The sequence below is a fragment of the Mustelus asterias genome, chromosome 6 (assembly GCF_964213995.1).
Source record: "Mustelus asterias chromosome 6, sMusAst1.hap1.1, whole genome shotgun sequence".
In the NCBI taxonomy this organism is placed as follows: domain Eukaryota; kingdom Metazoa; phylum Chordata; class Chondrichthyes; order Carcharhiniformes; family Triakidae; genus Mustelus; species Mustelus asterias.
In genome coordinates this window covers 147,073,464-147,089,721 of record NC_135806.1, presented here as the reverse complement: position 1 = coordinate 147,089,721, position 16,258 = coordinate 147,073,464, and the positions used below count along the sequence as shown (strand labels likewise).

Below are 16,258 nucleotides of genomic sequence, written 5' to 3'. Positions count from 1 at the left end.
GTTCCCATCTTATGCCCCCTAATTCTTGCCTAATCGCATCATAATTACCTCTCCCCAAATTATAAACTTTGCCCTGCCGTACGGCCCCATCCCTCTCCATTGCAATAACAAAAGACACCGAATTGTGGTCACTATCTCCAAAGTGCTCTCCCACAACCAGAGGGATCTAGGTGTATGTGTGCATAGATCCCTGAAAGTTGGGAATCAAGTAGATAAGGTTGTTAAGAAGGCATATGGTGTCTTGGCGTTTATTGGTAGGGGGATTGAATTTAGGAGTCGTAGCGTTATGTTGCAACTGTACACAACTCTGGTGCGGCCGCACTTGGAGTACTGTGTGCAGTTCTGGTCCCCACATTACAGGAAGGATGTGGAGGCTTTGGAGAGGGTGCAGAGGAGGTTTACCAGGATGTTGCCTGGTATGGAGGGGAGATCCTATGAGGAGAGGCTGAGGGATTTGGGATTGTTTTCGCTGGAAAGGCGGCGGCTAAGAGGGGATCTTATTGAAACATATAAGATGATTAGAGGTTTAGATAGGGTGGATAGTGATAGCCTTTTTCCTCTGATGGAGAAATCCAGCACGAGGGGGCATGGCTTTAAATTGAGGGGGGGTAGTTATAGAACCGATGTCAGGGGTAGGTTCTTTACCCAGAGGGTGGTGAGGGATTGGAATGCCCTGCCAGCATCAGTAGTAAATGCGCCTAGTTTGGGGGCGTTTAAGAGATCCGTAGATAGGTTCATGGACGAAAAGAAATTGGTTTAGGTTGGAGGGTCACAGTTTTTTTTTAACTGGTCGGTGCAACATCGTGGGCCGAAGGGCCTGTTCTGCGCTGTAATGTTCTATGTTCTATGTTCTATGTTCTATAAATCTAACACTTGGCCCGGTTCATTTCCCAGTACCAAATCCAATGTGGCCCCACCTCTTGTCGGCCTATCCACATATTGTGTCAGGAAACCCTCCTTAGAAACTTAGAACTTAGAAACCCTACAGCACAGAAAGAGGCCATTCGGCCCATCGAGTCTGCACCGACCACAATCCCACCCAGGCCCCACCCCCACATCCCTACATATTCACCCATTAATCCCCCTAACCTACGCATCCCGGGACACTAAGGGCAATTTTAGCACGGCCAATCAACCTAACCCGCACATCTTTGGACTGTGGGAGGAAACCGGAGCACCCGGAGGAAACCCACGCAGACACGAGGAGAATGTGCAAACTCCACACAGACAGTGACCCAAGCCGGGATCGAACCCAGGTCCCTGGAGCTGTGAAGCAGCAGTGCTAACCACTGTGCTACCATGCCGCCCTCCTGCACACAGTGCACAAAAACTATCCGAACTATTCGACCTACAAAGGTTCCAATCAATATTTGGAAGGTTAAAGTCCCCCATGACAACCACCCTATGACCCCCACACCTATCCATAACCTGCTTCGCAATTTCTTCCTCCACATCTCTATTACTATTTGGGGGCCTATAGTAAACTCCTAACAACGTGACCGCTCCTTTCCTATTTCTAACTTCAGCCCATATTACCTCAGTATGCAGATCCCCCTCGAAGTGCCTTTCCGCAGCCGTTAAACTATCCTTGATTAACAATGCTACTCCTCCACCTCTTTTACCAGCTTCCCTACACTTACTGAAACATCTATACCCCGGAATGTCCTACAACCATTCCTGTCCTTGTTCTACCCATGTCTCCGTAATGGCCACAACATCGTAGTCCCAAGTACCAATCCATGCCCCAAGTTCATCTACCTTGTTCCAGATGCTCCTTGCATTGAAGTAGACACACTTCAACCCACCTTCCTGTCTACTCGTACCCACCCTTGACCTTGATCCTTCCCCAATACCTCACCACCCTCAACACTGACTTCTGGACTACAACTCCTTTTCCCACTCCCCTGACAAATTAGTTTAAACCCCCCTGAAGAGCCGTAGCAAATTTCCCTCCCAGGATATTGGTGCCCCTCTGGTTCAGGTGCACCCCGTCCTGTTTGTACAGGTCCCACCTTCCCCAGAATGTGTTCCAATTACCCACGTTGCTGAAACCCTCCCTCCTATACCATCCCTGCAACCACATGTTTAACTGCACTCTCTCCCTGTTCCTCAACTCGCTATCACGTGGCACCGGTAATGTACCAGAGATGACCACATGTTTTATCTTGGCTCTCAGCTTCCAGCCCAGCTCCCTAAATTCCTGTTTTAAATCCCCGTCCCTTCTCTTACCTATGCCGTTGGTACCAATGTGTACCACGACTTGTGACTGTTACCCCTCCCCTTAAGAATCCGGAAAACACAGTCCGAGACGTCACGGACCCTGGCATCCGGTAGGCAACATACCATCCGTGAGTCTCTTTTGCTGCCACAGAAACTCCTATCTATCCCTCTAACTAACAAGTCTCCAATAACTATTGCCCTCCTGCTCTCCCCCTTACCCTCCCGAGCCACAGAGACGGACTCAGTGCTGGAGATCCGCTCACTGCGGCTCCCCACTGGTATGTCGTCTCCCTCAACTGCATCCAAAGCGGAATACTTGTTGCTCAGGGGAACGACCACAGGGGATCCCTGCACTGACTGCTTCCTCCCAGCCCCTCTCACTGTCACCCATCTATTTTCCTTTCCTGGAGTAACTATATCCATGAAGCTTCTGTCTATGGCCACCTGTGCCTCCCTAATGATCCTAAGTTCATCCAACTCCAGCTCCAGTTCCCTAACACGGTTTTGGAGGAGCTGCAGATGGGTGCACTTCCCACAGGTGTAATCAGCAGGGACACTGACGGTGTCCCTCACCTCAAACATAGTGCAAGAGGAACATTGCACTGCCTGCACACCCATCCCCTCTAGATACCTTGCCAATACCACTAGCGGATAGAGTTGCTCCAATGAGTTGCTCCTTTTCCTCGGAATTCACACGGACTGAACTTAAGATTTGCAATTGAAGAGACAACAAAATGAATTAAACTTACCCCGCCTCACCCTTTCTGCCTAAGCCCTTAGAGCCAAAGCCCTTACAGCTCTCACTCTGCTCCCTGCTTACTCCGCTACAACGCTGCTCACTCAAAAGTACGGCCTGCTTTTAAACCCACCAAAAACCTTCCCAGGCCTCTCCTGGGACTACTTCCGGTTTCGGAAAAAACCTCCGATTTTAAACACAAAAATCACTGCAAAATAAATAAATAAATCAAGTGTAGAATAGGTTAGGACTTTATTCCCTGGAGCATAGAAGAGTGTGGGGAGATTTGATAGAGGTGTATAAAATTATGATGGGTATAGATAGAGTGAATGCAAGCAGGCTTTTTCCACTGAGGCTAGGGGAGAAAAAAACTAGAGGACATGGGTTAAGGGTGAAGGGGGAAAAGTTTAAAGGGAATATTAGAGGGGGCTTCTTCACACAGAGAATGGTGGGAGTGTGGAATGAGCTGGCAGATGAAGTGGTGAATGCGGGCTCACTTTTAACATTTAAGAAAAACTTGGACAGGTACATAGATGAGAGGGGTGTGGAGGGATATGGTCCAGGTGCAGGTCAGTGGGACTAGGCAGAAAAATGGTTCGGCACAGCCATGAAGGGCCAAAAGGCCTGTTTCTGTGCTGTAATGTTCTATGGTTCTGTGGTTCTAACACAAAAGTTGGTGGAAATGTGATGGTGAGGAGAATGTTAAGAGGCTTCAAGGGGATTTAGACAAGTTGAGTGATTGGTAAATACATGGTAGATGCCGCATAATGTGGATAAATATGAAGCTATCCACTTTGGATGGTGATAGATTAGGAGAGGATGATGTACAAAGGGGCCTGGCTGTCCTCGTACCAGTCCCTGAAAGCAAGCATGCAGGTACAGCGAGCAATTAGGAAGGGAAATGGTGTGTTGGCCTTCATTGCAAGAGGACTTAAGTGCAGGAGAAAGGATGTCTTACTGCAGCTGTACAGGGCTTTGGTGAGACCACTGCTGCAGTATTGTGTACAGTTTTGATCTCCTTATCCAAGAAAGGATATACTTGCCATCAAGGGAGAGCAGCAAAGGTTTGCCAGACTGATTACTGGGATGGCAGGATTGTTGTGTAAGGAGAGATTGGGTTGACTAAGCCTGTATTCACTGGAATTTAGAAGAATGAGAAGGGATCTAATTGATGTATAAAATTCTGACAGGGCTGGACAGACTAGATGCAGGGATATTGTTTCCTCTGGCTGGGGATCGAGAACAAGGGGTCACAGTCCCAGAGGGTGGACCAGTTAGGACTGAGATGAGGAGAAATTTCTTCATTCAGAGGGTGGTGAACCTGTGAAATTCTCTACCACAGAAAGCAGTGGAGGCCAAATCATTAAATATATTTAAGAAGGAAATCGATAGATTTCTAGACTCTAAAGCTGTCACGGGTAAGGGGAGAGCGCTAAAGTGTGTCGTTGAGATAGAGGATCAGCCATGATCTTATTGAATGGCAGAGCAGGTTTGAAAGGCCTACTCCTGCTGTCAGGAAACAGAAGTAGTTTTAACTCATCTATATTTGTATTAGAAACAAGAGATAGCTTTAAATGAGTTTAATTTTGTGTTTCTGTATTTGAATGGGTTAAAACTTCAGTTAGGTAATGTTAAACAAAGATACCTACATGTCTGTGGGTTTTGGTTTCATTTCAAACTATGCCTGCATTGCAATTAAGGGTTTACGGCATGAAAACAGAGTTTAGAGGAAGACTAGGCTGTTGCGTAGCAACCAGGGAGCACCCACTGAGAAGCAAAGGCCCTTGTATTTCGGTTGTAATCAGGTACCTGAGACGAAAGCAGCTCTCACAGAGACTGCCAGCAGAGAAGCAGGACAGTGGAGTAAGGGGCAGAAAGCAAGACCCAGAAGTTAAAGAACAGATAATTCTAGAAACCAGGGAATAAAAGACAAGTCCTCAGAAAACTGTTTTAAAGGAACTTCAACAAGAAATTGAACCAGGTCCTGTTCGGGAGAATTCAAGTAAAAGACAGAGAAAGGGCTCTGAGTTAAAGAGACAGCTGCAGTAACCAGATTGAAAGTGGGAAACCACACATCAGAGGTAAATCAGAAGTTTGGTGACATTTTAATACAGCCTGTGGAGCAGCAGTATTCTGTTGGCATAGCTGAGTATCTGGGAGATTGTGTGGAAGCTTAAATGCACGTGGCAAACCAGAGCAGGGAATACTGAAAGGAGAGATTGAAATCCTGGAAGTGGATCCTTTCTAAGAGAAGGCAGTATTTGGGAGAAGATTCTAAGACGTATTTTTCGAGTCGGGTTTGGAAACACTCGTATGAAAGTCAGAATTCCAGTTGACTCTCTGTGTGAGAAGCATCTGGGGGGATTTAATGAGAAATCCACATAAATTATGTTGAGTGGTATCTATTACTTTGTTTCAGAGTGGGGTGTGTCTGACCACAGTTAGTCTGTTGGCTTACATGGCCTGTGGACTTACTGAGATCATTATAGTATAAAATATATTTTCTAACTTGTGTTATCCTTAAAAATCAGTGTACACCTGTCATGATATAGGTGGGGAGGTGAAGGAGTATTGCGTTTAATTAAGGTTTTATTCTTTAATTGAAAGTTAATTCGCAGTCTGTAACTCTGTTCATCTGCATTTCCAAACATAAGTAAATCTATCAAGCCAGGGTTCCATTCTGACCAGTAGTAACATCAGCTGGGATTGTAACACTGCTCCAGCTTTCTATGTTTCTTTGTTTATCACGGGGTGAGCTGAAGGGGAGGAAGAGGAGATTTGTCTGTGTTATAAACAACATATGGCCCAGTTAGGCCAAATTGAATACAGGAGTTGGGATGTCTTGTTGAAGTTGTGCAAGACATTGATAAGGCCACACTTGGAATACTGTGTGCAGTTCTGGTCACCCTATTATAGGAAGGATATCATTAAACTAGAAAGAGTGCAGAAAAGATTTACTAGGATGCTACCAGGACTTGATGGATTGAGTTGTCAGGAGAGGCTGGATAGACTGGGACTTTTTTCTCTGGAGCGTAGGAGGCTGAGGGGTGATCTTATAGAGGTCTATAAAATAATGAGGGGCACAGATCAGCTGGATAGTCAATGTCTTTTCCCAAAGGTAGGGGAATCTAAAATTAGAGGGCATAGGTTTAAGGTGAGAGGGGAGAGATACAAAAGTGTTTAGAGGAGCAATTTCTTCACACAGAGGGTGGTGAGTGTCTGGAACAAGCTGCCAGAGATAGTAGTAGAGGTGGGTACAATTTTGTCTTTTAAAAAGCATTGAGATAGTTATATGGGTACGATGGGTATAGAGGGATATGGGCCAAATGCGGGCAATTGGGATTAGTTTAGGGGTTTTAAAAAAAGAGCGGCATGGACAAGTTGGGCCGAAGGGCCTGTTTCTATGCAGTAAACCTCTATGACTCTCTGACTCTATGGCCTGTTTCCATTCTGTAAATACGTTATATAGACATACGCACAGAAACCAATCCACCGCAATGATCAGAGTGATGTCATCTGTTGGAAGTCCCACCGATGTCAGCACGATCACCATGGTAACCAGGCCTGCCTGCGGGATTCCAGCAGCACCAATGCTGGCAGCTGTGGCAGTGATGCTGGTGTTAAGAGAAAAACAAAGGCATAAATATATTTGCAGAACACTCCATGTTAAATCCAACAGCATTATAAAATGAAATAAAGTCAAACAGTTGGGGAAGAAGGGGAATCTTCCCAAGGGAAAGACCCAAGATGTAAGAGTATCAAATATCAATGATGCATTGAACTTCTCTCCACAATCACAGGGCGGTGAGTTTCAAAGGAAGGGAAAAGTTTGCACAGTCATAGATGATCCAAGCATATCAGGAGGCCAGTTTTCTGTAACAACACTCCCAAATTCACCCCACTGATCCATTCGCTTCCCATTGCCCTGTATCAGTCCCAAAATAATATCCCTACACTGCCCCAATCCCATCACATTGCCCTTTATCAATTCCAAATTCATCCCACTGTCCCAATCCCTCCCATTGCCCTGTATCAGTCCCAAACTAATCCCACTACACTGCCCATGCTCTCCCCAGAGTCTTATATCAATCCCAAATTAATCCGACTGTCCTGCTCACTCCCTATTACCCTGTGTCGATCCCAAACTAGTCCCACTGCCTGCTCTCTCCCCAAAACCCTGTATCGATCCCAAAAATAATTCCACTGCCCTAATCACTTCCCAAGGAACTGTTTCAATCCCAAACAAATCCCTTTGGCCCATGCTATCCCCATAGCCCTATATAAATCCCAAACTATTACCACTGCACTGTCCAAACGCCAGATCCCTGTATCAATCTATAAAGTAATCCCAGTGCCCCACTTTCCCCATAGCCCCATATCAATCTCCAAATGAATCAAACTTGCTCTGCGCTCTTCCCAGTATCTAGCTCAGTATCCGTCCCAAAATAATGCAACATGTCACTCACTCATAGCTCTCCTTCAATCCCAAACTGATGCCATTACCTCACTCTCTCCCCAAATCCCTGAATCAATCCATAACTAATCCCACTGTTCCGATCTCTCCCCAAAACCCTGTATCAATCCGTAACTAATCCCACTGTTCCACATTCTCTCTACAACCCTGTATCAATCCCAAACTAATCCCACTGCCCCACTCTCTCCTCATAGCCCTGTATCAATCCCAAACTAATCCCACTCCCCCGACCTCTCCCCATAGCCCTGTATCAATCCCAAACTAATCCCACTCCCCCAAACTCTCCCCATAACCCTGTATCAATCACCAAACTAATCCCACTGCTCACTCTCTCCCCATAGCCCTGTATCAATCTCAAACTAATCCCATTGCCCTGAACTCTCCCCATAACCCTGTATCAATCACCAAACTAATCCCACTGCCCACTCTCTCCCCATAGCCCTGTATCAATCCCAAACTAATCCCACTGCCCCAAACTCTCCCCAGAGCACTGGATCAATCCCAAACTAATCCCACTCCCCCGAACTCTCCCCATAGCCCTGTATCAATCCCCAAACTAATCCCACTGTCCCGCTCCCCACAGCCCTGTATCAATCTCAAACTAATCTCACTGCCCCACTCTCTCCCCATAGCCCTGTATCAATCCCAAACTAATCCCATTGCCCCGCTCTCTCCCCATAGCCCTGTATCAATCCCAAACTAATCCCACTGTCCCTCTCTCCATCCCCATAGCCCTATATCAATCCCGAACTAATCCCACTGCCCACTCTCTCCCTACAGCCCTGTATCAATCCCAAACTTATCGTACTGCCCTGTTCTCACCAGAACACAAGAAATCGAAGCGGAGTGGCCACTAGGTCCTTCAAGCTGCCCTGCCTTTCACTATGATCATGGCTGATCTATGTCAGGCCTCAGCTCCTTTTCTGTGCCTTTTCCCGTCACCCTCTATTCCTCAATCTATCAAATATTTATCCACCTCCACTTTAAATAATGATCCAGCTTCCACCACCCTTCGGGGCAGAGAATTCCAGAGATTCACCACACTCTGCGAGAAGAAATTTCTACACACCTCAGTTTTAAATGACCGGCTCTTTATCGTGTAGCTCTGTCCCCTTGTTCGAAACTCTCCCACTAGTGAAAACATCTCACCCTCTACCCTGTCAAGCCCCCTCAGCATCGTATATGTTTGAATAAGGTCACTCCTCACTCTTCTAAACTCCAAGGAATACAGACCCAGACTATTTAATCTGTCTTGATAGGAATCCCAGGAATTAGCCTGGTGAATCTCCTTTGGACTGCTTCCAATGTTACTTTATCCTTTTTAAGATAAGGGGACCAAAAATGTACACAGTATTCCAGGTCAGACCTCATCAACACTCTGTACAATCGCAACAAAACCTCCCTATTTTTAAACTCCAACCCATTTGCGATAAAGGTTGTTTGCCTTCATAACTACTTGTTGGACCTGCTTGCTAACTTTCTGTGATTCATGCACTAGAACACCTAGATCCCTCTGTACTTCACTCACCTGTTGTCTCCCTCCATTTAGATAATAATTTGCCTTTTAATTCCTTCTATGATCTCACACTTCCCCACATTAAACTCCATTTGCCAGGTTTTCACCCAATCTATCTATATCCTTTTGCAGAATCACAGTATCCTCATCACAGCGTGCCCTTCCACAGCTTCATATCATCGGCAAATTTGGAAACCTTACATTCTGTTCCTTCCTCCAGGTCATTAATGTAAACAGTGAACAATCGCGGGCTAAGAACTGATCCCTGTGGTCCTCATAAGCCATAAGACATAGGAGCAGAATTAAGCCACTCGGCCCATCGAGTCTGCTCCGCCATTCAATCATGGCTGATATTTTTCTTATCCCCATTCTCCTGCCTTTTCCCCATAACCCCTGATCCCCTTATTAATTAAGAACCTAGCTATCTCTGTCTTAAAGACACTCAATGACCTGGCCTCCACAGCCTTCTACTCCACTAGTTACATCTTTCCACTCTGAAAAGGACCCATTTATTCCAACTCTCTCTTTTCTATCTGTCAGCCAATTTTCAATCCATGCTAACACACTTGCTCCAATTCCATGGGCTTTTACTTTATGCACCAGCTTCTTATGGGGCATCTTGTCAACTGTCTTTTGGGAATGTTAATTCACTACATCCACAGGTTCCCCTCTATCTGTTCTCCCTGTTACATCCTCAAAGAATTTGAGCAAATTTGTCAAACATGATTACCTTTCATAAAACCATGTTGACCAGGTTTGATTATATTCGGCTTTCCAAAATGATTGACTATTTCCTTTTTGATTCTTGACTCCAGCATCTTGTCAATAATAGATGTTAAACTAACTGACCTGTAGTTACCTCCCTCCTGCCTTTCTCCCTTGTTGAACAAGGTGTCACATTGGCTCTTTTCCAATCTTCTGGTACCATTCCGGAATTTAGTGAGTTACAAAGATTTCAGCCAATGGGTCAACTATCTCTGCAGCCCCTTCCATTAAATCCCTAGCGTTCAGTTCATCGGGTCCTGGTAACTTGTCCACCTTTAGCCCCTTGAGTTTCTCTAATAACCTATCCCTCATGATCGGGATTATTGTAAGTTCTACCATGTTATTTGAAATCAACCCATCTGACAACTTAGGGATATTTGCAGTGTCTTCTGTTGCAAAACTGATGCAAAAAATTTATTTTGCGTATCCGCCATTTCTTTGTTTGCTGTAATCAATTCACCCGTCTCGTTCAGTAGAGATCCCATATTTACCTTAGCTGCCCACTTCTCTGCCTTTACTCAAAGAACAAAGAAAATTACAGCACAGGAACAGGCCCTTTGGCCCTCCTAGCCTGCACCGACCATGCTGCCCGACTTAACTAAAACCCCCTACCCTTCCGGGGACCATATCCCTCCATTCATGTGTTCATCCAGAGCGAGGCAAAGAGTTGTGTTTTTGTTTCAGAAGAGATTAACTTTTAAGCTATTTTTCGCAGGATTTATTTAATTATGTATTTCTTTAAAACGCGAAACCGGAAGGGTTTTTGATTTCCTGTTCAGCGCGGGAGGTTTAAAAGCAGGCCCACTATCTAGCGGGCAGCTGAGTGAGAGGGAGCTGAGTGAGAACTGAAGGGCTTTGGCTCATCGGGCTTAGACGGTAAGGGCAGAGCAAGGTTGTATAAATTCGTAGTTAGTGCCAACGTATACTAGGTAATTGGAATGGAGGGACATGTAATGTGCTGTTTCTGCATGATGTAGGAACTGGTGGACCCCAAGGTGATTCCCAGTGAACATATCTGCAGTAAGTCCTGGCTGCTTGAGGAGCTCCAGCTCAAAGTATTCGAACTGGAATCAGAACTTCAGACATTGCGACATATCAGGGAAGGGGAGTGTTACCTGGATAATGTGTTTAAACATAGAGTCACACCCCTTAGACTAACTAACTCAGCCGGGGTTCAGGGACAAGTGGCGGTGGCTGCAGGTGAGGCAGGGAGTGGGGGGAAGAAGGCAGGGAGTGGAGGGAAGAAGGCAGGGAGTGGGGGGAAGAAGGCAGGGAGTGGGGGAAGAAGGCAGGGAGTGGAGGGAAGAAGGCAGGGAGTGGGGGGAAGAAGGCAGGGAGTGGGGGAAGAAGGCAGGGAGTGGAGGGAAGAAGGCAGGGAGTGGGGGAAGAAGGCAGGGAGTGTGGGAAGAAGGCAGGGAGTGGGGGGAAGAAGGCAGGGAGTGGGGGGAAGAAGGCAGGGAGTGGGATACAGGAGGTAGAGTCCCAAGAGCCTCAGTCCCTGAATCTGTACAACAGGTTTGAGATTCTTGCTACCAATAGGGATGGGAACAGGGACTGCAAGGAGGATGAGCAAACTGCCCACGGTACCATGCATTCAGGCAAAGGAAGTAAAGAGAAATGTAGTGGTAATTGGGGACAGTGCAGTTAAGGGCATAGACACTGTTCTTTGTGACCAGGATAGAGAATGCCGTAGGTTGTGTTGCCTGCCTGGTGCTCGGGTCCAAGATGTATCATCTGGGCTGCATAGGAACTTGGAGTGGGAGGGTAAGAATCCAGTTGTCGTGGTCCATGTAGGTGCCAATGACATAGGCATAACAGGAACAAAGGATGTGCAGAGGGAGTATGAAAAGCTAGGAACCAAATTAAAAAGCAGAACCAACAAAGTGGTAATATCTGGATTACTACCTGAACCACACGTGAATTGGCACAGGGTCAATAGGATTAAGGAGACGAATGCGTGGCTCAAGGATTGGTGTGGGAGGAATGGGTTCGAATTCATGGGACATTGGCACCAATATTGGGGCAGATGGGACCTGTTCGGATGGGATGGTCTCCGTCTGAATCGTGCTGGGACCAGTGTCCTGGCAAATCATATAACTAGGGTCGTTGATAGGGCTTTAAACTATTAAATGGGGGGGGAGGGTGCAGGGGTATGGGGAATCACACAATCGAAGGTAAAGGAGAGAGTACAAGTGCAGGTTAATGTTGAGGACATTCAACTCGTTAAAGGAGTAGAGGGCTCGGGAGATGTTAGTAGCGTTTCAACAAACCGGGTCCAAATAAAGGCTAGCATAAAGACACTTTGCCTGAATGCATGAAGCATTCGAAACAAAGTAAATGAGTTGATGGCACAAATCAGTACAAATGGGTATGATCTAGTGGCCATCACAGAAACGTGGTTGCAGGGTGACCGGGACTGGGAACTGAATATCCAGGGGTATCAGACATTTAGGAAGGATAGACAGGTAGAAAAAGGAGGTGGGGTAGCTCTGTTAATAAAGGATAATATCAGGACGGTAGTGAGAGACGACATAGGCTCTAAGGAGCAAAACGTGGAATCGTTGTGGGTGGAGATAAGGAATAGTAGGGGGAAAAATCACTGGTAGGCGTGGTCTATAGGCCCCCAAATAATAACTTAGAGGTGGGGAGGGCTATAAACAAGCAAATAATGGATGCGTGCAAAAACGGAACGGCAATAATCATGGGGGATTTTAACCTGCATATTGATTGGTCGACTCAAATTGGACGTGGAGGGCTTGAGGAAGAGTTCTTAGAATGCTGTCGGGATAGTTTCATTGAACAGTATGTTACAGAACCTACGAGAGAGCGAGCTATCCTGGATCTGGTTCTGTGTAATGAGACAGGTAGAATTAAGGATATTCTTGTGAGGGATCCTCTTGGGTTGAGTGATCATAATATGGTTGAATTTCTGATACAGATGGAGGGTGAGAAAGTAGGGTCCCAAACCAGTGTCCTCTGCTTGAACAGAGGGGAGTACGATAGGATGAGGGCGGAATTGGCTAATGTAGACTGGGCGAGCAGACTGGTAGGTAGGACAGCTGAGGAACAGTGGAGGATTTTTAAGGAGATTTTTTTAAGTACTCAGCAAAAATATATTCCGGTGATAAAGAAGGACTGTAAGAAAAGGGATAACCAGATGTGGATAACGAAGGAAATTAAGGAGAGTATTAAAATAAAAACAGATGCGTACAGAGTGGCCAAAAATAGTGGAGAATTAGTGGATTGGGAAAGCTTTCAAAGACATAACATAAGAACATAAGAAATAGGAGCAGGAGTAGGCCATCTAGCCCCTCGAGCCTGCCCCGCCATTCAATAAGATCATGGCTGATCTGACGTGGATCAGTACCACTTACCCGCCTGATCCCCATAACCCTTAATTCCCTTACCGATCAGGAATCCATCCATCCGCGCTTTAAACATATTCAGCGAGGTAGCCTCCACCACCTCAGTGGGCAGAGAATTCCAGAGATTCACCACCCTCTGGGAGAAGAAGTTCCTCCTCAACTCTGTCTTAAACCGACCCCCCTTTATTTTGAGGCTGTGTCCTCTAGTTTTAACTTCCTTACTAAGTGGAAAGAATCTCTCCGCCTCCACCCTATCCAGCCCCCGCATTATCTTATAAGTCTCCATAAGATCCCCCCTCATCCTTCTAAACTCCAACGAGTACAAACCCAATCTCCTCAGCCTCTCCTCATAATCCAAACCCCTCATCTCCGGTATCAACCTGGTGAACCTTCTCTGCACTCCCTCCAATGCCAATATATCCTTCCTCATATAAGGGGACCAATACTGCACACAGTATTCCAGCTGCGGCCTCACCAATGCCCTGTACAGGTGCATCAAGCCATCCCTGCTTTTATATTCTATCCCCCTCGCAATATAGGCCAGCATCCCATTTGCCTTCTTGATCACCTGTTGTACCTGCAGACTGGGCTTTTGCGTCTCATGCACAAGGACCCCCAGGTTCCTTTGCACGGTAGCATGTTTTAATTTGTTTCCATTGAGATAGTAATCCCATTTGTTATTATTTCCTCCAAAGTGTATAACCTCGCATTTCTCAACGTTATACTCCATTTGCCATATCCTCGCCCACTCACTCAGCCTGTCCAAATCTCTCTGCAGATCTTCTCCGTCCTCCACACGATTCACTTTTCCACTTATCTTTGTGTCGTCTGCAAACTTCGTTACCCTACACTCCGTCCCCTCCTCCAGATCATCTATATAAATGGTAAACAGTTGCGGCCCGAGTACCGATCCCTGCGGCACGCCACTAGTTACCTTCCTCCAACCGGAAAAACACCCATTTATTCCGACTCTTTGCTTCCTGTCGGATAGCCAGTCCCCAATCCGCTTTAACACACTACCCCCAACTCCGTGTGCCCTAATCTTCTTCAGCAGCCTTTTATGGGGCACCTTATCAAAGACAACAAAGAACGACTAAGAAAGCGATTAAGAAAGGAAAGATAGATTATGAAACTAAACTAGCTCTAAACATAAAAAATAATAGTAAAAAGTTTTTACAAATATATAAAAAGGAATAGAGTGGCTAGAGTGAATGTTCGACCCTTGGAGGACGAGAGGGGGGATTTAATAGTGGAAAACGAGGAAATGGCTGAGACTTTAAATAAGTTCTTTGTGTCGGTCTTCACGGTGGAAGACACAAATAGCTTACCGAATATTAGAGATCGAGAGTTGGTGGGAGGTGAGGTCCTTAATTCAATTACTGTTACTAAAGAGTTACTAAAGACTAATGGGACTGAAGGTAGACAAGTCCCTGGGCCCGGATGGAATGCATCCCAGGGTACTGAAAGAAATGGCTGAGGTAATAGCAGATGCGTTAGTAGTAATTTATCAAAATTCGCTGGACTCTGGGGTAGTGCCAGCTGATTGAAAAACAGTTACTGTTACGCCGCTGTTTAAAAAAGGAAGTAGACAAAAGGCGGGTAACTACAGGCCGGTTAACGTCCGTAGTTGGGAAGATGCTGGAGTCTATCATTAAAGAGGAAATAGCAGAGCACCTGGATAAGAATGGTTCAATCAAGCAGACGCAGCATGGATTCATGAAGGGAAAGTCGTGTTTGACGAATTTACTGGATTTTTAAGAAGATGTGACTAGTGCGGGTTGACAGAGGGGAACTGGTGGATGTGGTGTTTTTAGATTTCCAGAAGGCATTCGATAAGGTGCCTCACAAAAGGTTGCTGCAGAAGATTGGGGTACACGGAGTTGGGGGTAAGGTGTTGGCGTGGATTGGCTATCTAACAGGAAGCAGAGAGTTGGGATAAATGGGTGCTTTTCTGGTTGGCAGTTGGTGACCAGTGGCGTGCCGCAGGGATCGGTGCTGGGGCCTCAACTGTTTACCATTTACATAGATGATCTGGAGGAGGGGACTGAGTGTAGGCTATCAAAGTTTGCTGATGACACGAAGATGAGTGGGAAAGCGAATTAAGAATAAAGAACAAAGAACAATACAGCACAGGAACAGGCCCTTCGGCCCTCCAAGCCCGCGCCGCTCCCCGGTCCAGGATTGAATCCTGAATCCAGGATCCCCGCCCAATTTTCCAGCCTATCTACATACTAATATACTATCCACCGAGATGTCCCTCACAGCTACGATGCTTTGTTCATCACAACCTATTAACTCACCCCCACCACCCCATTCCAGACCATGTGATCTCCAGGGAGAGGCGAAAACCCAGAGTGAAAACCCCAGGGCCAATATGGGGAAAAAAAGTCTGGGAAATTCCTCTCCGACCCCCTGAGGCGATCGAAACAAGTCCAGGAGATCACACTGGCCCTGATCGGAAAATGCTTCCCAACCCTATTCATTTCCACTTCCACGAACACCATATGAATTCCCTGCCCCCGAGACAGGTTCCCAACTATCCGCAGTCTCGCTCTGTACTGGCACCAGCAAGATGATCATAGAATGAAGCCTTGAAACGAGAAACAAAGAACAATTAGCCCGTGCCGCTCCCTGGTCCAAACTAGACCACTCTTTTGTATCCCTCCATTCCCACTCCGTTCATATAGCTGTCTAGATAAGTCTTAAACGTTCTCAGTGTGTCCGCCTCCACCACCTTGCCCGGCAACACATTCCAGGCCCCCACGACCCTCTGTGTAAAATATGTCCTTCTGATAGAACATAGAACATAGAACATAGAACATTACAGCGCAGAACAGGCCCTTCGGCCCACGATGTTGCACCGACCAGTTAAAAAAAAAAACTGTGACCCTCCAACCTAAACCAATTTCTTTTCGTCCATGAACCTATCTACGGATCTCTTAAACGCCCCCAAACTAGGCGCATTTACTACTGATGCTGGCAGGGCATTCCAATCCCTCACCACCCTCTGGGTAAAGAACCTACCCCTGACATCGGTTCTATAACTACCCCCCCTCAATTTAAAGCCATGCCCCCTCGTGCTGGATTTCTCCATCAGAGGAAAAAGGCTATCACTATCCACCCTATCTAAACCTCTAATCATCTTATATGTTTCAATAAGATCCCCTCTTAGCCGCCGCCTT

General features: G+C 46.3%; 1 protein-coding gene across 1 annotated transcript in view; it reads right to left on the bottom strand.

Moving 5' to 3' along the window:
• LOC144494700 (excitatory amino acid transporter 1-like) overlaps window positions 1-16,258 on the bottom strand; it is a 107,621-nt gene that overhangs the window by 60,213 nt on the left and 31,150 nt on the right. Inside the window, exon 5 of the mRNA XM_078213900.1 lies at window positions 6,436-6,570. Within this exon, the coding sequence (XP_078070026.1) occupies window positions 6,436-6,570 (135 nt within the window). The remainder of the gene's footprint in view (window positions 1-6,435; window positions 6,571-16,258) is intronic.